Source organism: Hippocampus guttulatus, chromosome 5, assembly GCF_054856545.1.
Source record: "Hippocampus guttulatus isolate MCC_2025c chromosome 5, RoL_Hgut_1.0, whole genome shotgun sequence".
NCBI lineage: Eukaryota > Metazoa > Chordata > Actinopteri > Syngnathiformes > Syngnathidae > Hippocampus > Hippocampus guttulatus.
The window spans coordinates 10,517,428-10,542,306 of NC_141265.1; the positions used below are offsets into that span (position 1 = coordinate 10,517,428).

At 41.9% G+C, this 24,879-nt stretch overlaps 2 protein-coding genes across 5 annotated transcripts in view; one reads left to right on the forward strand and one right to left on the reverse strand.

Annotated features, from left to right (window-relative positions):
- The window catches only part of hectd4 (HECT domain containing E3 ubiquitin protein ligase 4), a 34,874-nt gene extending 18,879 nt beyond the window's left edge, over positions 1-15,995 (forward strand). For 3 of the 4 annotated variants that reach the window (XM_086110971.1, XM_086110973.1, XM_086110972.1), the window contains exons 41-76: positions 821-1,003; positions 1,098-1,262; positions 1,354-1,523; positions 1,678-1,793; positions 1,872-1,975; positions 2,238-2,399; positions 2,501-2,649; positions 2,760-2,839; positions 3,005-3,168; positions 3,251-3,488; positions 3,626-3,762; positions 3,840-3,966; positions 4,067-4,204; positions 4,319-4,455; positions 4,540-4,700; positions 4,775-4,956; positions 5,042-5,247; positions 5,325-5,455; positions 5,558-5,763; positions 5,847-6,026; positions 6,649-8,048; positions 8,150-8,357; positions 8,436-8,659; positions 8,826-8,971; positions 9,066-9,169; positions 9,408-9,531; positions 9,781-9,971; positions 10,075-10,221; positions 10,337-10,456; positions 10,537-10,692; positions 10,779-10,882; positions 11,443-11,664; positions 11,771-11,937; positions 12,029-12,224; positions 12,316-12,538; positions 14,147-15,995. In XM_086110971.1, coding sequence (XP_085967097.1) covers positions 821-1,003; positions 1,098-1,262; positions 1,354-1,523; positions 1,678-1,793; positions 1,872-1,975; positions 2,238-2,399; positions 2,501-2,649; positions 2,760-2,839; positions 3,005-3,168; positions 3,251-3,488; positions 3,626-3,762; positions 3,840-3,966; positions 4,067-4,204; positions 4,319-4,455; positions 4,540-4,700; positions 4,775-4,956; positions 5,042-5,247; positions 5,325-5,455; positions 5,558-5,763; positions 5,847-6,026; positions 6,649-8,048; positions 8,150-8,357; positions 8,436-8,659; positions 8,826-8,971; positions 9,066-9,169; positions 9,408-9,531; positions 9,781-9,971; positions 10,075-10,221; positions 10,337-10,456; positions 10,537-10,692; positions 10,779-10,882; positions 11,443-11,664; positions 11,771-11,937; positions 12,029-12,224; positions 12,316-12,538; positions 14,147-14,283 — 7,005 coding nt within the window. In that variant the 3' untranslated portion in view covers positions 14,284-15,995. Of the gene's footprint in view, positions 1-820; positions 1,004-1,097; positions 1,263-1,353; positions 1,524-1,677; positions 1,794-1,871; positions 1,976-2,237; positions 2,400-2,500; positions 2,650-2,759; positions 2,840-3,004; positions 3,169-3,250; positions 3,489-3,625; positions 3,763-3,839; positions 3,967-4,066; positions 4,205-4,318; positions 4,456-4,539; positions 4,701-4,774; positions 4,957-5,041; positions 5,248-5,324; positions 5,456-5,557; positions 5,764-5,846; positions 6,027-6,648; positions 8,049-8,149; positions 8,358-8,435; positions 8,660-8,825; positions 8,972-9,065; positions 9,170-9,407; positions 9,532-9,780; positions 10,009-10,074; positions 10,222-10,336; positions 10,457-10,536; positions 10,693-10,778; positions 10,883-11,442; positions 11,665-11,770; positions 11,938-12,028; positions 12,225-12,315; positions 12,539-14,146 lie in introns of those variants that run through there. The other variant, XM_086110974.1, reaches the window with a different exon arrangement.
- Positions 15,996-17,994: 1,999 nt separating this feature from the next.
- Positions 17,995-24,059, reverse strand: LOC147205019 (L-serine dehydratase/L-threonine deaminase-like). Its single transcript, XM_086111546.1, has 8 exons — positions 23,786-24,059; positions 23,526-23,682; positions 23,377-23,416; positions 23,158-23,297; positions 22,983-23,074; positions 18,753-18,980; positions 18,550-18,674; positions 17,995-18,467 (listed from the first exon to the last, which is right to left on the reverse strand). Exons 1-8 carry the CDS (start codon positions 23,827-23,829, stop codon positions 18,274-18,276), a joined length of 1,020 nt encoding a protein of 339 aa, XP_085967672.1. The 5' UTR covers positions 23,830-24,059; the 3' UTR covers positions 17,995-18,273.
- Positions 24,060-24,879: the final 820 nt, after the last annotated feature.

The following is a 24,879-nucleotide window of genomic DNA, read 5'->3' on the forward strand; positions in this document are numbered from 1 at the left end:
CATGCCTTTTTTGACTGAAGCACATGGGAGAATATGACCCTAATTTAGCGCATGCAATATTGTGTGATTAGTCAAACCAGAGACTAATTTCGATGGCTGATTTTGCATCTTGAAAAACAGCATCTGAAAGGAAGTTGCGCACAGCACCGCTCTACGTCACCATAGCGAAGAGATTGAGGCAAAATGAGAGACAAGGCAAGCAGATCTTTTCTGCTTGTGTAAAAATGTTTCAAATGTCAGAAACAAATATTATGATGGCACATCATGTATTCAACAATGCAATTTTGGAAGTTCTGATAAATCCAAGGGCTTTACCAGTTACCAATGAGAAAATGTAATTTAACTCTGAATTTACTTGTCTGGTTCATATCAGTGCACTGTGACCACTGCCTGGTGCTGGCCTCTCCCGTTTCAGTTTTTTGAGTGTGTTGTTTTTAATTCACTGTTATGCTGGATTGGCACTCTGGATGAGTTAAACGAAGAAAAACATGGCTTTTATGCAGTTTGCCTGCTTCACCAAAATTGTTGGAGCGTTAGGTTTCTTTTTTGTTTCTTTCACTAACACTTCCAATTCCATCACATTTTTCACTTGCGGTGCTCTCCCAAATTTTCCATGTTGAAATCCACCAAAGCTACCTGAAGCGCAGAACTCTTTCATTACATTCATTTTGTCACTTGTTGTCAACAGCACACACAATAAGTTGGTAAGCGAGGACGCAATTCAGTGCCCACTATTTGGGATCTTTGTAAATCAGGCCAGCAATGTTGAATCGTTTTCTTCAGCACACAGTATAAATGTTTTCTCTGTGTTTATCTTTAGGTCCTGTCCAGGGCACTGATGTTCATCCCTCAATTGGGGAGGTATGCAGAGAGTATTTTGGAAAACGGGAGCAGCAGTGGTAGGAAGCTGGCTAAGCTTCAGGCCATTGGCAGGCAGGCGGTTGCTGCACTTTGTGCTCTGGGTGGCTTCAAAGAAACCATTAAAATAGGGTCTGAGGTCCAGGTAAAGGATACAAGTTAATCTACTCTACTATTTATTTTAATCATATCATTGATAAACTCCTTTCAACATCTTAGCATATATCTCATGTCTACAGGTCATAGGTAAAGGAGTGCTTGGCAGTGTGGGTATTGTGATGTCTATCAATGAGCAGGAGGGCATTGCAACTGTCAAATTCCCCTCTTGTGACTACAGGAGAACTTGTAAAGCCTCAGATGTGCTGACAGTACCAATATCACGCCTGTGTACACCCAGATCTGAGGTAAGACTTCCTCCCTGTCGCTTAATCACCGTTATCGTTTAATGGAAAACAATATTCTGATTCTCACCTGATCCTTCTTCCCAATCCTCAGGCATTGCCCTTGTACAAGCTATCGATCACTGAGAAGGTAGTGCAAGCAGTGCAATCCATGCTTCTGCCACAGGAGGGCAGCCTGTCCATTCACAGCTGTCTCCCCGCTTCTGGAGATGGATCCAGCCCTGTGATGGCTGCAGTTCGCTTGCTTGCTGAAATTAGAACCAGGTCAGTTAAAAATCAGTCCTTCCAAGCGTTTTCCCCCCCTGAGTCCTTTTGTATTTTACTGTCATGAATACTAGTCTAGTTCAAGTGCATCCAGAGAGCTAAGCACGACGACATGTACTGTCGAACAACTGTCTTATGATATTTTGATTTTCAGGGCATGCCTGGTAATGGCACAGCTCTTGGAGGACAGTTCCTTTTGTGAAGAGTTCATTCAGCAGTGTCCTGCAGCTGTGGAGGTGCTCAACCTGGTTGCTCAAGAATGTAGTCCTGGTAAGAAAATGTTATACTGTACACCCTACAACTTAAAGACAATAGGTCTGAATGTTTGTCCTCTCTCTGTGTTTGTAGGAGAGCGTCTTGGTATCGTTGAGGCGCAGTGTGAAAGAGTGCGAATGCTATACAGAGACTGTGCTCGTCCACCTCCGCCACCCCTTCAGACAGACAGACGCCAGGTGGAGTTACCATGTTTATAAATTTGCAAATTACAATCAAATATTATGCATCTTGTTAAATACAAAAATAATCAATGGCAACTGTCGTTGACTGTTGAACAATTGCTGAGAGTTGATTTTTTTTCATGCCTATTGCCTGTCTATTACTACCTTTTTTGGAGAGAATATCATAAGTACATTCAGTTCTAAAAACATTTTCATGCAAAGCTTTGAAACAATATGACACTGTTGGCAACCATTTCCATCTATTATGCCTCACCAGCCCAAGGAAATAACCTGGTGTCCCTCCCGAGTGTTCCCTCCAGTCCGGGCCTGCATGTTCTCATCTCGTCTTACCTCTGTCACTTTCTTGGCTGACCCGAGTGCAGGAGGAGGGCTCCCCCGGGGCACCTTCATTTATGCCACCTCTCCTGTGCCAATTCAGGTTGATCGTTTGTTACATCGTTGTTGGGAATTTCTTTTCACCCTCTGACCTTCGACAATTTTTAAATGTCTTTTTTATTTATTTATTTTTTACCCTTACAGGCACCTTCTTTTTACTGGGAGATAGAAGTTGTCTCCTATGGAGACTCCGAAGAGGATAGTGGCCCCATTGTGTCCTTTGGTTTTGCCACTGAGGCTGAAAAGAGAGACGGAGCATGGACCAACCCTGTTGGCACGTGTCTGTTTCACAAGTCAGTAGACTTTTATTTATTTTTCAATGATGTTCTATCTTCAGTAAAAGTGCTGTTTGATATCCATTTTTGTTGTTCCAACTGTTTGTCCTCCTGTTTGTTTGTGACAGCAATGGAAGGGCAGTGCATTACAATGGCTCGAGTCTATTGCAGTGGAAAAGTGTCAGGCTAGATGTTTCTCTTCTTCCTGGTGAGAGGGATTATGTTTTTTGTTTTGCTTGTATTTTATTACTGCACAAAATTTCTTTGAGCAAAAGTTTCTTCTAGAACATTCACTAATGCTTCAGTTAAAAGTTATGGTTACTGTTTAACATTATGTAATTACTGTCGTCCCGCTGCATTTACATTAACACAGGTGATGTGGCTGGAATAGGCTGGGAGCGTTCAGAAGGTACACCTCCACCTCCTGGTCAGGCCCCGAAGGGACGTGTCTATTTCACCTATTGTGGTCAAAGGCTCAGTCCAGTCCTTGAGGAGGTGGCGGGTGGAATGTGGCCCTTGGTTCACATTCAAAAGAAGGTATGCTGATTAAAGTGAAATGTCTTTCAACGGCACAATTTTCCTGCAGTAATTACAAAGGAAAAAAAACATTGTTTTGTAGAATTCAAAGATTCGGGCCAACTTTGGAAACCGTGCATTTGCATACGCTGAAGGCCAAGCACACAGGAATGCTGCAGACTTGTGCATTGACCTTGCAGAAGAAATAAGTGCAAATTTTGAAGCGCTCCCCTTTGCCATGGCTTCAGACAGTGATAATGATGCAGGCGCAAGTGTTACATCTGACTCAGGCTCCCATGGACCCCCCTGTCGGATTGCAGCAGTGGCGGTCCCTCAGCAACGTACATACAAATGTTTTTTGTTTTTTTTAATCTAGCCCTTAGATATGCATGTCTCTTTCTTTTCATAGAGATCACTCTCTGACGACTAACTGACAACATTAATATAACTTTTGTCATTTTCTCTCCATCTCTTTCAGAATACAACAGTGACCTGTCCTGCCATTACAAGGTGGAGCTGAGCTATGAGAACCTCGTCACTTCGGGGCCTGATCCACACCCTCCACCTATTGCAGATGATGAGAGTGACGATGAGGATGATGATGATGCCCCCAGGGTAAGTGTGCTCTTCATCATCTAGGGACAGTGTCACAGTTTATCCTTCTTTGTTTCACGATTCCATTCAAAACTCAGGAGGACCACTACGCCTTGCTGGTAAAGGCGTGGGAAACCAAAGTGTTCCCCACCATTAGAAGGAGGTTCCGTAATGAAGCTGAGAGGAAATCTGGTTTGGACCAAATCAAAGGAGCCCTGCAGTTAGGTAAGAAGAATACCTACTGTATATCCAGTCAAACATATGTAGAAATATCTTAAGACAGCTTTGGGAGCGTTGAGCCGATGGTGTGTTTAAATGGCAACAGGCATGGTCGACATTGCAAGACAGACAGTGGAGTTCTTGTATGAGGAGAATGGCGGCATTCCTCGAGACCTATACCTCCCCACCATAGAAGACATCAAGGATGAGGCAAACAAATTCACGATTGATAAAGTTCGCAAAGGTAGCATTACATGTACATTATTACTACTCATACTTGGCATTAAGCTTTCAAGTTCTTTATTACTACTACTAATGCTATGTTTTATTTTACCTCCTATTCTGTATCTTATAATAGGTTTGACTGTGGTCATCCGCTGTACGGACAGCAACAATACCAATAGCACTACAGGGGGGACAGCACTACCCAAGTTTGCCATCCGGGGCATGTTGAAGACTTTTGGCTTGCATGGAGTAGTGTTGGATGTTGACTCTGTAAGTGCAATACGTTTCATTGCATTGTGCCACTACCGGCTTAAATGTTGCTTGATTTTGTGTTTGGTTCCTCCCCCCATCTAGCTGAATGAGCTTGTCCAGGTGGAAACCTACCTTCGCAGTGAGGGCGTGCTGGTGAGGTACTGGTACCCTATTGAAATTCTGGAGCGGCCGCCTGCTGGATCTCGACGTACTGCAGCCAGTGGCTTAGTCTCTTTAGACAGCAGCAACATTCAGATTCACAGGTATGTTTTGACCTTACTAGCACAGAAATGCATGCTAACATTTTATTGATTTTTCTTTTTCTCATTTTTCACAGGGAGCTACTTCGCTCTGAGAGCGCACTGGCTCGTTTATATTGCCGAATGGCCCTACTGAACATCTATGCCCCGAAAAATCCCCACACATTCACTCGTCTCTTCCACATACCTGCGATCCGAGACATCACCTTGGAACACCTACAACTTTTGTCTAATCAGCTGCTGGCTCCACCCCTCCCTGGTGAGTGGTAAAATAATGTAGAAATAAGCACATCTTTGTCTGTGGGCCCCTCTTCCTACCGCCTTTAACATTCATCTTCCTACAGATGGCACTATTAGTTCTGGTTCGATCCTCCTGGCCCAGTCTGTGCTTCACAACCTTCAAGACCAAAGTTGCTCTCCCACGGACCTATTTTACCAGGGCAATTCTCAACCCATCCGAGAGTGGCTAACTGTGGCCATCACTCGTGCCTTGCATCAAGGAGAGGAAAGCTTACTTGAGCTAACTAAACAGATCTGCTGTTTCCTTCAGGTTTGCTCTGCCCATCAATGATTCAAATAACTTGAGTAAATCCGGGCTAACATTAAATGAAAAGTTGTTGTTTACAGCATGCACCAGAGCAGTTTACATCTGAGGAGTTCCCTGTAACGGAGTCAAAAGTGAGCATAGATGTCAGTTTTCCAGGGGCCGCATTTGTGATCGTATCTTGCAAAGAGAGCCAACTTGGCTGCCGCAAAGAGTAAGATAACTGCCAGTGTATTTTTTTCAGCAAATCACTACAAACCTTGTTTATTATCCCCTGCTAATAATGTGAAACATCCTCCCCCCTCCCCCCTATTAGCTCTAGCCTGTACAAGGCTCCCTGGGCACGGGTAATGCTGTATGGTCTGGGTCACAAAGTTTGCCGAAATGGGCAGCTTAATCTGATGGAGGCTGTGTGCTATCCTTTGGATGCCTCACCTGCCAACACAGGCCTTACTCCCCCGCCTACCACCAACCAATACCCCTCTGTTATCATCCCCACTGATAAAGTGCACATCAAGCTAGGTATGTACTCACTAAATTACACCTTTGCATATCATTTGTGCGTATGTTGAATCATTCATTGGATACTATTGTCTTGATTGTAGGTGTGTCGCCCCCTCCTGGTGCTGTAGTAGTTCTACATTCCCTGCCTCTGGAGTTTCCTCTGGCCATGGCATTCGCCGAGCAGCTGTTGACATGGAAGTTGGGAGAGAGTAGTGAGCGGTCAGAAGACGAGCTCGACACAGTGCCGTCGTCTGTACTGCTGCAAGTGGTAGAACTGCTCGGTGGGTGACATACTTTAAACACTTATGCAGATCCTCACTCAAATTTTGTGGGCTCATGAACCACCCGTACAAACACTTGTGGTGGTGATCATAGTCACAAATATGATGTGAAAGTATAATCCCCTGAATGGAGACACTCATACCAGGAATGTAAAGATCTTCAAATATCAACCACAAAAAGGCATATCATTACAGAGCCTGCATCATTGCTGCAAGTAGGTTGTTTTATGAAATTTCATAAATAAAATGAAATTGTTGTTTTATGAAATGTGAATTCATTTCATTTATGAAATTTCCTAAATGAAATGAATTCACATTTCATAAAACAGCCTACTTGCAGCAATGATGCAGGCTCTGTAATGATATGCCTTTTTGTGGTTGATATTTGAAGATCTTTACATTCCTGGTATGAGTGTCTCCATTCAGGGGTTTATGCTTTCACGTCATATTTGTGACTATGATCACCACCACAAGTGTTTACAGTCTGCATCATACATATTTATATATTACAAATTTCGTTGTATGCTATACAATGACAATAAAGGCGATTCTGATAGGCTTGCATTGTTGTACATAACCAGCTTTCAATGTTTTCTGTGTTGGCCTGTGTTTTATGTATTAGGTGGTTTACTTTGGACTACAGATTTGGCTCCCTCCATCAAAGAACTGATTTTTCACTTGCTGGCTGAGCTCTTGCGTAAGATTCACCACTTGGAACAGCGTAAAAGCCCTTCTGGCTTGTCCAGCTCGATCGCTCTGCTGCTTAACCCCTGCCTCGCAGTACTCATGGCCCTGCAGACCGAACTCCGTAAGCTCTACGATCGTGAAACTCAGGGCTGGACTGCGGGAGGAGCTGGGACTGGGGGATCTTCATCTGGAGGTGTTGCTTTGGCATTGGCAGCAGAGCAGAGTCGGTTCTCCACCTACTTCCACGCTCTGATGGAGGTCTGTCTCGCTGTGGCAGAGGTGACACTGCCTCTCAATGTTGGAGGTTCCACAGTTGGAACCCTGACCTCCACCAGTGCCCCTAACCTGAGTGATTCTTCGTCGTCATCATCATCATCCCCTGGCCAGACCCCACAGAGTCCCAGCCTGCTGTCCAAACGCAAGAAGGTAAAGATGAAGCGCGAGAGAGCAGCGGCTGCAGTGGCTGCAGTGGTCTCCGGTAAAAGGGGGAGTGGAGGTGCCCGTCTGTCAGAGAGTGACAGTGCCCTGCTGAACATGGCGGGTAGCAAACCTGAAGACATGCTGTGGTTCCACCGCTGCCTCACTCTTCTGATGATTCTTAGACATCTTGCAAATAAGGATCCCCAGGGTTTGAGTGTGACAAGTGATGCAGTGACAGACGCTTGCCAAGCTTTGGTGGGTCCGACAGCCCACAGCCGCCTTTTGGTGCTTTCGGGTATCCCTATGCACCTAGAAGAGGCAGTGGTTCGTAATGCTATCCGTCGGGCTTGCAATGCGCACGGAGGGCTTTTCAAAGATGAAGTGTACATACCTCTGCAGGAAGAGGACCCGAAGAAAACTAAATCAGGGGCTCGAGTTACAAGCCCTCAGGCTGGCAAAGTGAGCACTGAGTCTGAGCGCCCTTTCGCCCACGGCGGAGGTCCTGAGAGTCCTGACAGCTCCAGCAGCGTTACCCCAGCTCTTAGTGTGAGCGCATCAGCTTCGACCAGCCAGACCTCCATTTGCAGCTCCTCGCAGGGACGCTCTCGCACCGCCAGTGAACTTTCTGTCGATCAGGAACAATTAGCTGTCCCGGCTGTCAACTCCGCCGCAGCAGCGTCCGCTGGAAACCACCCCCAGCAGGGCTCCCACGAACCACAGACTGTTTCTAGTCAGGAGAGTCTGGATACTTCTCTTTGTAGCACAGGAAGCTTGGGGAGTCTTGGCAGCTTAGGGGAGCCTGTGGAAAGTGCGGAGACACCGTCAGTGTCAGATGGAGGCTCTATGCACACGGTCACCTCACAGGAGAGCAATGCAGTCCTGGCGAGGCCAATCAAAGGTTATGCTGTTATTGAGGTGAGCTAAATACCTTTGTGTTATAAAAGAAATACCGGTACCTTTGTTTTTATTCTGTGTTTAATTCTCCATTTTGCTTATTCCTTTATTATCAATTCCAGGTGCGTTCTCGAGCCAAAGTGGAAAAAATACGTGCCAGTCTCTTTAACAGCAGTGACCTGATTGGTTTGTCCAGTCTGGAAGGTGAAGAGGAGCTAATGGAGTTGACCAACGAGGAGATCCTTACAGCCTCAAGCGTTAACCAAAGTCTGTTTGACACTCAGGGAAGCTCTGCTCTGGAAGACTATTTTCTGGACAAATCCATTCGAGGTTTGTATCTGACCATGAATAGTTACGCTTTGCAACATTATTTGTCATGGTGTAATGTTCATTCATCTTTTTTCCAAGGTGACAAGCTTATTCCCGGAGCTCGAGACGTTCTTATGGATATTTTTAAGAGTTGTATGCACTCGGAACAAATGCTCAGCCTCACACCTGCCAAGCCAGTGAAAGTGTCTGATATTTACCTCAGCAAAGAGCAAATCAACTCTCAGACCCCTGGCAATCTACTGCACACCTTCTTTACCAATGTACGGCCTCCTAAGAAAGTACTTGAAGACCAACTCACTCAGGTAAATAACCATATGCAGGAAATCTTGAATAAGCTGGACTATTGAAAAGCATTTTGAAAGTGTAGCCGCATCTCTACCCCAAATGTTAATATTCTTGCTCCAGCACCTCAAAGTAACAAGTCTCCACATTTGATCATGGTTATAAAAATTAATTGTTTTCAACCAGATTCTAAGAAAGTATGGCATTCCCAAACCCAATAAAAACAAATACAGCAAGGCGGGAAAAGAACAGCATCAAGGCAAGGTAGTAAGTACCAAGAGGCCAATCACCAAACCTCCCACTAAGGAAAGGTCTGTGCTCAACAGTGTAAGGTAAGAGTGCATGATGTACATTTTTCCTTAGCGTTTAGTTCATGAGTGCTTTTGTGAATTTCAAATGGAATGTGTTGTTCACTATCTCTGCTAGGACTGCGCTCAGTGAGAAAAAGACAGTGCTTAAACCCAAATCTCCAGAGAAATCCAGACCTGATGAGAAAGATGTGGAAAAGTCTCCTGCTAAAAAACTTGAAGGTTCTTCAATAATCGAAACACAATAAAATACCAGAGACAATGCATAACTTGACATTTCCGTAACGCGACATCCTGCAGAATGAATATTTGGTGTTATGGTGATCTTCAACCTTTCACATTCAGAATGAAACTTGTTTGAAATTGAAATATGAATACTGTTTGGTTTAGAGCACTTATGTTTCGGTTGATTTTTAGGAAATGCTGAGCTGCCTCTCACACACACGTTTCTTTTCTATAGTCTCAGAGGAGAAGTACCTGACTTTGGAGGGCTTCCATAGGTTTGCGGTTGACCGAGCCAAGCAGGACATCCGCAGCATCTGGAGGGCAATTTTGGCATGTGGCTATGACCTCCACTTTGAAAGGTGAGACTGGCAATGTCAGACCCCTCTTAACATGGCCCGGTCTGACGTAATGTCTAGACTGTCACATGCTGGCTTCCCAGAACATACTATACATGTTCTATAAATACACACAGTATTTATTTATGCAGTCTCTTGGATTATAATGTAAATGTGTATCCTGCTTTTCAGTACCTTGTAATTTATTAATATGCATTTATAGTCTTTGGATAATGATCCAACAATGTTACCGTTAATCTTTATCTTCATCAGGTGCACCTGTATTGATACACGGCATGCCCAGAAAACTTGTAGGAAGTGGACTTTAGAAATGGACTTTGCGTTGGTCCAGTACATCAATAGGCTGTGTCGTCACCTTGCTATCACACCAGCCCGACTACATCCCCACGAAGTCTACCTGGAGCCCAGTGATTGTGTCGATCCACGTGTGGCCTGCCTGCTTAGTTAGTAACACACTTCAACATCTGTATCTTTCCCCAGGTACTTACTCTGTAAGTGACTCTAGTAAATAAATAGTTCTAACAACCTTTTGCATGTGTTTTGAAGATGTGTCTGTAGAGAGCTTGCGCTTGCGTTTTGCTCTGCTGCAGTCGCTCAACAACACACTGGAGAGTTTCTTCCTGCCACTGGTGGAGCTAAGACAGACGTGCACTTATCAGAACAGCATTGCGACCTTGTTATGTGAGGCAAAAGGTGAGCTGGACCTTGGTACTTTTAGCAGATGATAGTGATGGAATTTTTCTTCTCCCCAAATGTCTTCTTTTAACTCACACTTGATTTTTTTTTTTTTTTTTTTTTTTGCTGGCAGGACTGATTTACTATGACACTAAAGTCTCTGTAATGAACAGAGTACTGAATGCCACAGTACAGCGAACAGCCGACCATGCAGCTCCAGAGATTACATTGGACCCTCTTGAGATTGTGGGAGGTAGAGACTATTTCAATTTGTTGTACAGCTTCATATTGTATGTGCCGTATCTTTACTGACATCCTGTTGATGTCCTGCAGGTGAAATTCGATCTTCAGAAAACACGTACTTCTGCCAGGCTGCACGTCAGCTTGCATGCATGCCGTCGTCACAGCTTTGCGTGAAACTAGCCAGCGGAGGGGACCCAACCTACGCTTTTAACATCCGTTTCACCGGCGAGGAAGTTCACGGCACCAGTTGGATAATCTACTTTTTACTTACAACAGATCGACTGTGACAATAGCTATAGTAGATTATAGCACCCGTGTTTCTGTCCGATTAGGTGGTTCCTTCAGACACTTCCTCTGGCAGGTATGCAAGGAGTTACAGAGTTCCGCTCTTTCTCTGCTGCTGCCGTGTCCCAGTGCTGCAGCCAACCGTAACAAGGTAATGCCCACGGTCTGTGGAGTATTTCCTATTCTGTTCAAAAAAAAAAATTAAACATACATTAGATTAGCTTCAACTCAGAAGGGCATGTGCCATAATTAAATATCATGTACATTATATACAATGTATAAGGAATGGTTATACATGTCAGCGTGAGTGTATATTTTTACAGGTATGCACAGGGCAATGACCAGCCTATGACCATAATAATGGCAATATACTGAACAGTAATGATGTTGGTCATTGTGAGAATCACTTGGAGAACAGAGTATTTTTAAGTGGTGTTTGGTGCAAAAAAAACCCAAACAAACTGGATTTAGAGTATCTGCAGAATTTTGCTATGAATGTACAGTAGTGCAAATGCAGTACATTAGTGCAAATGTATAAGTGAGGTTGCGTAGTTGATTCAATCCAAGGTGTGTGTGTGCGTTTGTGTGTGTGTTTGTTTGGGGGCCAGGGATTTAAATGTCAGTTATACCTCAGTGTCCCTTTTATATCAGCTTGGTACATAAATCATTTATATTGGGGTAATTATTATTGTTTTTTTTTTTTTTGCTTAGGGAAAGTACATCCTGACCCCATGTCCTATCAGCTATGCAGAGGAGCAGCTGTTACACTTTTTTGGTCAGCTTCTGGGCATCGCCATCCGTGCAGATGTGCCCCTTCCTTTGGACCTCCTGAGCTCTTTTTGGAAAGGTCTGGTGGGCGAGGCCCTCGACCCAGAGGAGGACCTACAGGAAGCAGATATGCTCACGTACAATTATGTCAAGAAGTTTGAAAATGTAAGAAATAGTACCTGTCCTCTTAATTTGTGTCAATCTCCTTTCGCCAGTTTAACTGTTAGCGGCAATTCCGTCTCGTAATGTCTCAACTGTTTACGCTGTGTAGGTGAATGATGATGCTGAGCTGGAGGCACTCTGTGCTGAGATTTCCTCCCAACACCATTCGGGCGAGAGTCCCGACTCTCCCAGCAGGCCCTGCTGCACCTTTACCTACATCACCATGACTGGTGAGGAGGTGGAGCTTTGTCAAGGAGGGCGAAACCTCACTGTCAGGTGATTATTGGAGATATTTTTTGTTAAATGAACAGTTTAACTCACTGTACTGTGTTTGGTTTACATATCCTGAATGTTCTTGTGTTTGTAGCTGGGAGAATAAGAATGTGTACGCACGGGCAGTACAGGGCCTTCGTTTGAGGGAGCTGCAGAATGTTGAGTGCATGACAGCGGTGCGTGCGGGGTTGGCTTCCATAATTCCCCTGCAGCTACTAACCATGCTCAGCCCACTGGAGATGGAGCTGCGGACCTGTGGCTTGCCCTACATTAACCTGGAATTCCTCAAGGTTTACCAGTCTTACATGCTATATGAATCAAATAATGTTAATGGATCAGTGGTAGTTTGTATTCCTGATCACATCTTACCTTTTTTGATAGGCTCACACCATGTATCAGGTGGGTCTGATGGAGACGGACCAGCACATTGAGTTCTTCTGGACCGCTCTGGAGATGTTCACTCAGGAGGAGCTTTGCAAGTTCATCAAGTTTGCCTGCAACCAGGAACGTATCCCCTTCACTTGTCCCTGCAAGGACGGAGGACCCGATACGGCCCACGTCCCTCCATACCCCATGAAGATTGCTCCACCTGATGGAGCAGCAGGTAACGGTGATCAGCATCGATGTCATTTAACAAGGGGGCTGTTGTTGCTGAATGACACTCTTTTTAGTACAGTAGTAGCTTCTCATCTTGTCATCTTTGAATTTGACATGGCCTTTGCTGAAACTAGTGCAGACAAACTGAACTCGTTATCACTTGCCGTAGATGGCCTAATGGAATTCAAGCATCGATGTTATGGTAATTATAAACCTGAAGACACCATCCATCACTCCATCCGTGGTATAACGGAATGCTACACTTATGGTGCATAACTCTCTTCTGACTTTCCTGTACAGTGGTGCCTTGAGATATGAGTGACTTGAATATTTTTTGGGAGTTTAAAAAAAAAGCATATACCGGTATTTCAACGCAAACAAATGTGTCAATTATTTGCGGATTTTCCTTATCCCATGAGTTCAGACATTGAACACGGTATCATTCTGTTTGCGGGCGAGGCCCTCACACCAGAAGGAGTTAGCACAATGGCCATTCGACTGATGCAGGATGACAAAAACTTTGTGAATCTAATTAATTATGTCAATACTTGTACATTTTTATAAAGGTCAATATTATGGACTTGTATCTCAAGTCACCACTATATACTATAAAAATCCTTTAAAAAAACCCCAAAACAATCACTTAAAAATCTGTTGTATGGCGGGACATTAACGATGAAGCACGATATAGAAGGGGAACACAGTACGTACACGTCCTTAGCCCAAGCACATTTGGAAGCAGTAGGCCTCAGCACAATATGAATGCTTTGCACTCGTGTGACGGACGCAAGATTCACTTTTATCAAGCAGTCAAGCTCACTTTCATAACACACAAACTCGCGGGCTTCAGCCTGTACCATTAATACGTGCTGCTCAGATCGGTGCCTCCAAATATTTTTTGAGGCAAGGCTCATATTTTCCTTTTGAAAAATCTCATGGCACATTACCAAAATGAAATTGTCACAAAAAGAATATGTACTCAAATAATGATGATCATCTCAATGTCCTTACAAATGTACTTTGTGGTATGTAAGAGTGAAATTAGGGATGTTTTGTTGGGAGATGATGTTTGACTTTGCTTGATTAGAACCCTGGCACTGTACACCCCCCCCCCCCCAACACACACACACACACACACACACACACACATCAAGCCAAACAGATTCAGTTTGGATGGATCCCCAGTAAAAGTAACTAAGTAAAAGGATAGTAACTTGCATTGTATAGCCTCATGCTACTCGTGAGTAGTATTAATCCATGGCGAAACACTGCTGTCTCACTTGAAGTGTTAATGTGGTGTATAAATGGCCACAGGTGGTTACACAGGTTAATTGTGCCGTACCTTCTGCCGTTTGGGGGAAGAGCATTTAATTGTTCTGCCTGTCACTATACGTCACTGGCATAGGTAGATGAACAAATAGGTATTCTTTGTAGTGTAAAAAAATAAATAAATAGATATATGAACAGTTGTATTTAATCCCACGGCACACCTGATGATTTCACATGACACACTAATGTGCAACGCCACGGTGCCTGGTAATTACTGGTTTATATTATACTTTACATAAGTCGTGTAGTCAGCAATTGTGTCATATCTTCTTTCTATGCATGGCAGGTCAGACGGACGCTCGCTACATCCGCGTGGAGACCTGTATGTTTATGGTCAAACTGCCTCAGTACACTTCTTTGGACGTGATGCTGGAGAAACTACGCTATGCCATTCACTATCGGGAGGACCCGCTCAGTGGCTAAGACTTGATGCCAGCCCCCCGCCCCCCCTTCATGAACCTCCTGACTCGCTCCATCCATCACCCGCACCCTGCAACCCGCCTCAGAGATTTTCCCTCTGATCTGCTCTATTAAAGTCACGATTTGATTTTAGTAGCTTTCAATGCTTTGCATGTTAACCCCCGACTTTGTTCTTGACATTCTCTTCATGATTCGTTTTTACTCCGTTTTTGCTGATACCCGGGACGATCATCACTAAACTCCTACACATTTGATGAGCATCTGTTCTAGTCACAGTGAGGAGTGAAACAACTATTACACTGGTTAATGATCACTCCCCCGAGCTTTTCGATTAATATACAACCTGACTCTAATGTATGTGCTGAAACCTCTGCAGTGAGACAAGTTGGGAGCGTAGCGCTAAAAATTTAATCAGTGCAAAGGCTTCCATCCAAATTGCAAATGCGTTACCCAGCTGCCGCCTCCTGCGTTCCATCAGCGGGGACATGTTGTGAAACACGCCTTTACACTGAAATGAAAGCCCGAGTGAAGCTGCAAACACAAAATTATTGGAGTTGGTTTGATGTATGAAAGAGGAATCGTGTTGTATGGGCTATTATGAAGTTGCTGATTACAAATAAGAAAAGAATGGACAAATGTATGGCGATAAAACTTGAACCAGTCTTACTAAGACTCTGAAGAGATGGTATTTAAGTCATCGTTCCACCTGAATAAGAGAATAATTCATTTTCCAGCTTTGGCATCATGGGGGTCCATCGACTCTTGGCCCACAAGTTGCTTTGGCGTTGAACGGTACGAGTTGTGTTGTGAGACAGGACGGGGGGGAGACCGTGTTCTCATGAGCAGCCCCTCCCACCTGTGTGCTTTCGCTCCTGAATGTGAAACAACCCCACTCCCTCTCCCCAACATGCACAATCTACACTCATACACTTGCTGGTGGTTGGGGGAGGAGGCAGTAAGTTTGCTTCAGTTTTGCCTTGTAACCGTTTTCTTTCATGGAAGAACAAGATTTTTTGTTGTTGTTGTTTGTTTGTTTTTAAGACCCATATCCAAATGTTTATTTGTGTAAAAATATCTAATGTAAATAGACTGTTATGTTTGAGTGTAGTTTTTATTCATTGCTATTTCACCTTTTGTTTTGATTTGCACTATTCTTCCAAGAAAAGATTCTTTAAAAAAAAAAACTATGTGATGCCAGTTGGATATCGAGTTTGCTGTGGTCTTATTTTATTCTTTTTTTGAGAAATCACTTGTCTCATACTCGGACGGATTAATTTTCTACAGCTCATGGTGCAACATGTTTTCTTGTGCGAGTAAAACAATTTGACCCGTTCAAAGCAAATAAGACGACAGAACTGATATGTGACACATTGCCTTGTTGACATGCCAGAGACTTCAGTTTTGATTGTTTTTTTGAGAGTGGAATATACCGCTGCTATTGGGGACGCTCTTGCTTCTACTCCCTCCCAAGGGGGAATTAGATGGGCGACGTAAAGGACTTGGTCATAGGAGGGGGAGTTGAGATAAAATGTGCTGTACATTTACTTGATATTTATTACAATTATTTATGGTTGCATTAACTTACCGGTAACTTTTACGGTCTTACCTCTGCACATTGGAAAGTTAACATCTAAAATGGATTATACATACAGATGTAAAGAATCATGGCATTTGAGATTTCTGTGTCACAATAAAGACGTCTTCATGTACAAACATTGTGACTTCCTTCCTGCTCTGTTGAACTTGAAACCTGCCGACTGGGACTCCGTCAGTGGGTTTTGCTACGCATAACAAATTGGGTTGTTCTTCAGAGCATCATAGACGCTGCTCACGTGGGAAACATGTTTTGTCCACTATATGCCATGCTTTTCTTTTTTTTTTTTAATGTATGGCCCCTTGACTGGCTTGTGTTACATCACTCGTAACCCTTGTATACCAGACACCTTTACAGTGCCGCATACTAGAGCAGACCAGTTCGCACTGGATCTCATTCATGTACTCAGCAGTCTCCTTTGGTATGTTCAGTGCCATTCATTCCCATAGACTAAAGGGCTTACATAATTTATACATTCATTTATACACAGTGCAATGTCAGCTTCTCGTTGCATTCCACAGCCTAGCCGTTGCCTACGAGCATTGGTGGTGTATAACAGATGTTGAGTTTAGTGAGTCTCATGAGTCATGTTTTAAAATAAAATAAAAAAAATTAAAAGGCCAATGGTAGGCTGTCACATTTCATTCAAATAGGCCTCACCCCCTGACCAATGACAAGTCAGGAAATGGACCACATCCTCAATCCATCGGCCTATCCAACCAACACCAGATGAGTGTAAAATTACAGCGTGTCATGAAACATGTCACTGACCCATAGAGATCTTCTGTTGCATGCCATGTGCGTGTTAGGTCACCGAGGTATGTGTCAGTTGCAGAGTGAGATCTTGCGATGCAACATGTACACTGTGCAGTACACTATGTACTGTTTCGCTTGTGGTAAGTGTAACATATACACCAACCTCATTGTCTTTGTCTTATTTGTCCATAGCAACAGTTGTGAGCTGCCCTAAAGCTGGTGGAAAATGACAACAAAAATTCAATCATAGATGAGTTTCTTTTTTAAAACTGCTACCTCAGTCTGAAATATACAAATCAAATATTATTTGCAGTTGTTTGACCTTTTAAACGACTATAGGTTTACACAACACGTTTTCAAATTGATAAGAGTATTGATTTTCATAGACTATTTTCCAATGAGTATTTCTCCATCCATCCATCATCCATCCATTTGGATTTGAATTGTGGGTGCTCAGTTTTCCTCCGGCCATAGGACAGAAAAGAATGCTATATGTTTTTACAACTCTGTAAAAATATACAGTATATCATATTGAAATTTTGGGGGATTGAATTTTTTAAACATTTAAACACCAAAAGAAATGATGGTAAAATATTCAAGTTAAATTACTTTACTATGTTGGTACTTAGTTTACTAAGTACATAATATAAGACGTCAGGTAATTAGTAGCTGTATCAGAATGCATTAAAAAAATAGCCCTCCTGAAACGTGACAGCGACACACATCATGTCATGATTTGGTTTGGGACCAACAGGTGGCACTGTAGGGCTCCCCCTGCAGTTGCACACCTGTTGGTCATTATGTAATTATTAGTTGTATAAAAGGACTCCTGCCCGAACACTCAGGGTTGGGTCATTGTTGCTCTTGGCTACTGTCATGTTTGTTCGTTGCTTTTTGTTTCTTTGCTTGCAACTGTCATGTTTGTTTCTGTCATGGTTCTGTTCCTGTTAGTTTTTTGCCACAGTCATGGTTTTGTTTTGCTACTTTGGATTCGTTTTGGTTGTAAGCACTTTGTTTGTTTTGGATTCAGTTTTCTCTGTTTTATTAAATCTAATTCGTCAAGTTCACCCTGCTCCTCCCTCCTGCCTGCTTTTTGTGGTCCACCACCACCTCGCAAACGTGACACATCATTACAGTTGCAAGGCACACTTGCAAGAAAGAGCAAAGGATGCTTCAGATAAGGAAATGTATGTTATCTGGTGGGCAAATATAACATTGGAGAAATGAAAACCAGTCCAATTGTACTATTTATGTAATAATAAATTGTGTGTGTGCGTGTGTGTGAGAGAGAGTGAGAGCGAGAAAGAGAGAGTGGGAGTTGTTATTTTTCAATTCCTCAAATCATCATCAAGAAATGAAGGATGTAATATTCAGAAATATAATTTATTCATTCATTATAGTACAAAAACAAGCACAGATCTATTGGTTTTGTTTTTCTACAGTGGTTCCAATTATATGTAAAGACAACACCCTTTCTGCAACGCAGCTCTACATATGTCAGTCCCTGTGCTCACTAAGTATTTCACAGTCTGGAATGATTTGGTCTCTGGAGCATATGGAAAATGGAACAGTTTTTGCGAGGAGATGATGGATAGGCAGGAAGGGGGGGCGGGGGGAAGACACTAAAAAGAAGCGAGGCAATGCTAGAGAAGACCAACTTGTTTTTTCAACCTCTGTAGCTGCTCCATGCTGATGTTGTTGCCTCCACACACAACAAGGACCACAGGGCCCAGCTGCCTCTCCAGCTTGCCCTCATCCTGCAGCCTTTTGATGACATCACTGTACACCGCCGCGAGAGCAGCACCACACGCGGGCTCCACCAGAATCTTCTCATCATCTGCACATGGAGGAACCCACAGAAGAGGTCAATGTCACGTCTGTTTTTGATTTTGAACCAATCGGGTATAGTTGGTACCCACCTAAGAAGCGTTCCACGGCCTTTATGGCCTCCTGGTCTGTGACTATTTCTGATAAGACCGTGTGCTCCTGCACCAGTTTAAGAGTCTGTGCAGAGACCCTTGTCAGGCCTAGTGTGGTGGCAACACTGGAAAAACAAAACTGCCTTTAGCCGCAAACACCCACACGCAATGTATTGACTTGACACCAATCGTAGCTGGTGTACCTGGTGATAGCAGGTAAGGTGACAAGCTCCCCTGCCTTCATGGCTGCATTAAGGCTATGAGCCCCGACGGTCTCCATGGCAACAATGGGCACGTCCGCCCAGCCGGCACGCCGCAGGCCCTCCACTACCCCATTGAGCAGCCCGCCACCTCCCACCGACAGCACGATGGCGCCTGGCTTCTCTTTCATGTTTTGCTCCAGTTCCCGCACCAGAGATGTGTGGCCCTCCCTAGAAACGCAGCACAACATCGACGTCAATTCTACTTCAGGAACATTAGCTCGGCATGCATTGGCGAGAACATTCATAAGTTAGCTAGTTGTCTTTGATTCTTGACCTGTATGAAGCAGTCATAACAGAATGTTTACTGGACCTTAGAAACGGATTAGTTATACTTTGTGTGAAATCTGTTCCTGTTTATCTGAACACAGCTATTATTCTGCTGCAGAAATGGATCCACAAGTTTATTGTACCTTCTTCCATCTTGTGGAAGAGCTTTTGACTGTTCTGCCTGGCTGTCGCTATATGTCACTGGCGTAGATGAACAAAGATGCATTATTTGCAACAAATAAATAATATTTGGTGGGGGTGGGGGGGATAAGTGAAATTGAACAATTTGGTTTGGACTTATTGGATTTTAGACCAACCACACAATGTAATGTGCCCTAAATCAGTGATTCTGAACCTTTTTTCAGTGGTGTGCCCCCTGTGAAATATCTTTTCCCATACAGTAGTACTCCTTAACCAGCACAAAACATTTTTAGTTGAAATCAAAAACAACAGAAACAAAAATGACTTAAAACAAAGTGCTGTGTCATCAGTGTCTGATTCATTAAACTCAGAAACTCCAGTTGTTTAGTGATCTGGTTTGGTTGGTTTGGTTGGTTTGTTTGTTTGTTGAACATAAAACATATATACAGTAATAATTTGACAGAAAATAAGGTAGATAAAAAAAGAAAGAAATCAATCTTCATACAACACAGTTATTATGTTCAAGGGAGTAGGAAGAAGTAAAAAACTTATCTAGTCCTACCCCGTTATGTGATTGTATCTAATAAATCATTTTTATATCAATCAGAAAAGAAAAAAGTAAGAAGAAAGAAGTCTCCATTAAGGCTCATACTTTACCCTTAACCGTGATATTTTTACAACTTTTGGTTTGTATCGGGATTATATACTTCCACACCCTGACACTCTTGTGTCAATTTTCTCTTGTATTCATAATGGATATTTATATACCTTTCTCTATTTATCAACTTAGTTCTGATTTATCATTATATTTAATGTTTTGAATTTATCATTTTAACTCTGATTGATGTAGGTTGTTTGTACTATTTTTTTGAATTTGTTTTTGAACTCAGCAAGCGATTTACTCATTTTCAAGGCCGTTTCGAGATTATTCCACAGATTAACACCTTTGATAGATACACTTCTTTGCTTGATGTTTGTTCTTGTTTTGAGTTTTTTGAATAAGTTGGTACCTCTTAAATCATAGCTGCTTTCTCGAATTTCGAAAAACTTCTGAATGTTTTGGCAGAGCAGGTTATTGTGTGCTTTGTACATTAATTGGGCGATTTTAAAGTCAACCAGGTCATAAAATTTCATCGTATTTAATTTGATAAATAGTGGATTTGTGGGTTCCGTATATTTTGATCTATTAATAATTCGAATTGCTTTTTTTTGTAGGTTGAGAATAGGGAGTGTGTTTGTTTTGCAGGCATTTCCCCATATTTCCACACAGTAGGTCATATATGGTAATAATAATGAAGTGTATAATGTGTACAAAGATCTCTTATTTAGCACTTCCTTGGTTTTGTAGAGGATCCCTACGGTTTTGGCTATTTTTCTTTTTACGTTATCGATATGTGGCTTCCAACATAGTTTTGAGTCTATTACTAATCCGAGAAACTTGGTTTCATACGCTCTTTCTATCTCAATTGAGTTTACCATAATTTTAGCTTGGTGTTTGATTGGTCTTGTGCCAAAAACAATTAACTTCGATTTTTTCAGGTTAAGTGACAATTTATTTCTGTCGAACCAGTTTTTTAATTTGTTTAATTCGTTTTCAACGGTTGTCAGGAGCTGTTTCAGATTTATTCCAGAACAGTAGAAGGTTGTATCATCAGCAAATAGGACACATTTAAATTGTTTTGAGACCTTGCAGATATCATTTATATATAAGATGAAGAGTTTTGGACCAAGCACTGACCCCTGAGGAACTCCGTGAGTGATTTTTAGTTGATTCGTTTTTTTATTGTTGAGTTGCACGTACTGATATCTGTTTTCTAAATAACTTTTTATCCATTTATAAGATACACCTCTAATGCCATATCTTTCTAGTTTTTTCAATAATATACTGTGATCTATTGTGTCAAAAGCTTTTTTTAGATCTAGGAAAACCCCAACAGTAAATTCTTTGTTGTCTATATTAGTGGCTATTGCTTCCACAAACTCCATAACTGCCATTGAGGTGGTCCGTTTTTCCCTGAAGCCATATTGATTCTCACTTAACAGCGCATGCTTTTGTATAAAGCTATCAAGTCTGCGAGAAAATAGTTTTTCTAATATTTTTGAAAATTGTGGTAGTAGTGATATTGGTCTATAATTTGTAAACCGATGTCTTTCTCCACTTTTATAGATTGGAATAACTTTAGCAATTTTCATTTTTGATGGAAAGATACCAGCTTTGAATGACAGGTTGCATATGTGCGTGAAAGGTCGCACTACATATTCTATAATCTGCTTTATTATTGTCATGTCAATATTAAAGCAATCAGTTGACTTTTTATTTTTAAAAGTTTTTATAATATTTGATACTTCTTGTTTTACAGCAGTAAGGAACATCGTGGAGGAGTTTTTTTCTACATATCTATCTATTTCAAACAAGTTTGTTGGATCAGGAATTTGTTTTGCTAGGTTACTGCCGATGTTGACAAAATACTCATTAAATTCAGTTGCTATTTCTGCAGTTTTTTCCAAAATATTATTTTTGCCTTTGATAAAATACTCTGGATAATACATTTTTTTAGGACTATTTCTGATTACTTGGTTAAGTATCTTCCATATTTCTTGTGTGTTACTTTTATTCTGCTCTAATAGTGCATGATAATGATCTCTTTTACTGGTTCTTATAATATTTACTAGTTTATTTTTATAGGTCTTATATTTTTTTTCTGCTTCTTCAGTTCTCAATTTTAAAAACAATTTATATAAATTGTTTTTCTTTTTACATGCGTTTTCTATGCCTTTCGTTATCCATGGCTTACTTGGGTCTTTATACTTTTTGGAGACTTTAGTTAATGGAAAATGTTTATCATATAAAGAGATTATGGTAGACTGAAATACTTCAAACGCTGTATTTGGGTCTTCGTTTGAGTAGACCTCGGTCCAGTTTTGTTTTTCTAGGTCTTGCTTAAAGGCGTCGGTGGAGCGTTGGGTTCTTAGTCTTATTTCTGTTATGTGAGTTGTTGACTTAGCTTTTCTATCAAAATAATGATGAAAAACTGCAAAAACAGGTAGGTGGTCACTTATGTCATTAATGAGAAGTCCACTTTCCATTTTATGGTCAATCTTATTTATAAATATGTTATCTATTAATGTGGCCGTGTCGACTGTTATTCTGCTAGGTTTCAGGATTACTGGGAAAAAGCTGTTGCTGTACATAGTATTTATGAAGTCGGTTGTTTTTTTGTGTCCATTTGGGTGTAATAAGTCTCTAACTGGTCAATAAAGTTCTACAAGTCCAAAATGATACTTAATTCATTTCTGACTTTTTGTCAAAACACAGTGAGCTGACGAAAATGATGAATTCAGTTTGAAATTTCCTCTTCCTGTTCATTCAACACATAATAACTGTGTTATTACGTCAGGTCAAGTGCAATTCAATAAATGACACATAATAACTGTGTTGAATGAAGACTGATTTCTTTCTTTTTACTATTTTATTTACCTTATTTTCTGTCAAATTATTACTGTATATGTTTTATGTTCAATAAACAAAACAAACCAAACCAATAATGGTGCGGGCTTACCAAAACTGGGGTTAAACAAGCTTTTAAAAGATTTCTGAAATATGTAGATTTTCTTTTCCTTTTTGTGGCAGTCGGTCTAATAAAGCATATGTGCATGATGTAATGCTTCCCCGTGTGTCTTAGAACTTTTTCCTTTTGGAGAGAAGGTGGAGAATGCACGATATGTTATATATTATTAAAATTATTTCTCATATAGACTCACCAGATGAGGGGGTCATCAAAGGGAGAGATGAATATCCAGCCCGGGTTGTTCGCCACAAGCTGCTGTCCGTACTCAATGCTTTCATTCAGAGCCTGAAAAAGAACCACCTGTGATTCTTGTTCGGGGTTCTCGTTTCACGTCAGGTCAAGTGCAATTCAATAAATGATTAGCCTACCTTGCCGTGGATGACCACAGTAGCCCTCTCGTGCCGCAGACGGTCCACTGTGGACTCTGGCGTAACACTGGGCACCACGATGGTTGCAGGTACTCCCAGTTTGCGGGCTGAATAGGCCGCAGCCATCCCCGCATTTCCTCCTGTTGGAATAAGTTGTACGTGAAATATTTAAACAGAGTTCCAATGGAAAATGAAAACTCATCTTGGGGCAGCACTCACCTGAACAGCAGACAAACCTCTCACACCCTTGTTCAGCCCACTACAGATTAAATGCAAAATGAAACAATCATAAAGTGTTTTTATCTTAACTTGAGTTTGTCCATTTCTGACACTAAGAAGAAAAAAAACAAAGCATGACTATGGCTTACAGTTTTGCACAGGTGTCCAATGCCCCTGATCTTAAAGGAGCCTGTAGGCTGGGACGAGTCCAGTTTGAGGCAAACTGGGGTTCGTGCCACTTTTGTCAGGGCGAGGCTCTCTCTGACCGGGGTGACCACGTGAAGTTGCTGTTGGGTCTTCATGTCTCTGGGGAGCACATCACTCTGGCTTATATTACACATTTCAATGTTTGCAGCAGTGCATGAAGATGCATGGACCCTGGAACAAATGCAAGCGTTCTTCAACTTACCCCAAGCAGATTGTTGACTGGATGAGACGTTCAAGAATGATCATCTCCTGGTTCAGCCAAAGCCCATTTATACCTGCCTGTGTGGTAGGCTCGCCAAAGGAGGGCCACTTGTGGACCAATTAGCTTTGCATTCCTTTACAAGCCACGTCCTCTCTTGGACAGCCAGTAAAATTGAGAATGAACTTCCTTTGATTTCCTCCAGCTCTCCAAACAAACACACAAATGATGAATGAGTACCTTGTGGAAGTTCTTTCAAATCCACGTTCACCAACAATGGATATTAACTCTTATTCCAAAATTTGTTTCGGACTCACCTTCTGAACCCAGATTTCTTTGCTTGCAGTCTATTTCTCAAAAATGAAACCCACTAAATGAAACAATCTTGCATTTCTGGTTGTTTTGTCTTTGTGAAATATGAAACATAGGTAGATAAAAAGAAGATATACATTTTTTTTACAAATTTAAATGGAAGTAAATGCATTTTCTTGTTTTCTTTTTACTACGACTCATGGGCATTTTTCCTTTTATATTACTCATTCAGTCCATGTCACATTCATTGTCTCATTGCCCTGTGTGTCTGCATCAATTCAGATAATAATAATAATAAAACAAATAATAAATCCCAGGAACTCAAATTTCCAGAATCATGAACAATGTGTGTCTGCTAACATCAAAGTATGCGATTTGGGGCAAAACAAAGGGAAATTAAGACCAATGTATTGTATTTGGTTATATAGCATGCTAGATGAAACGGAATTATCGTTACATAAACGTTGGCCTGTTCAACGCCCTTGAAACCCTCCGATGACAGTTTTGCACGCTGTCCTCGTCGTGAGGGTCCCCCCCTCTAAAGGAGTTGCGCGCAGTCACCGTGCACCGTCATTACCAAAAGAGTCGACTCTATTTTAGCTCTATTCTCCACTACCAAAAGGAGCGCAGGAGTGAAGGGGAGCAACCCCAAACCTGACCGATCCGGTGGGCTTGTGGCGCTCACTGCCACCGCGTCTATTAAAAGAAAAGCAGGGTTAACGTATACAATGTGTTCCATGCATCCAGCCCACTCGTCTTTATTCAGCCTTTTAGCTGTACTGTAC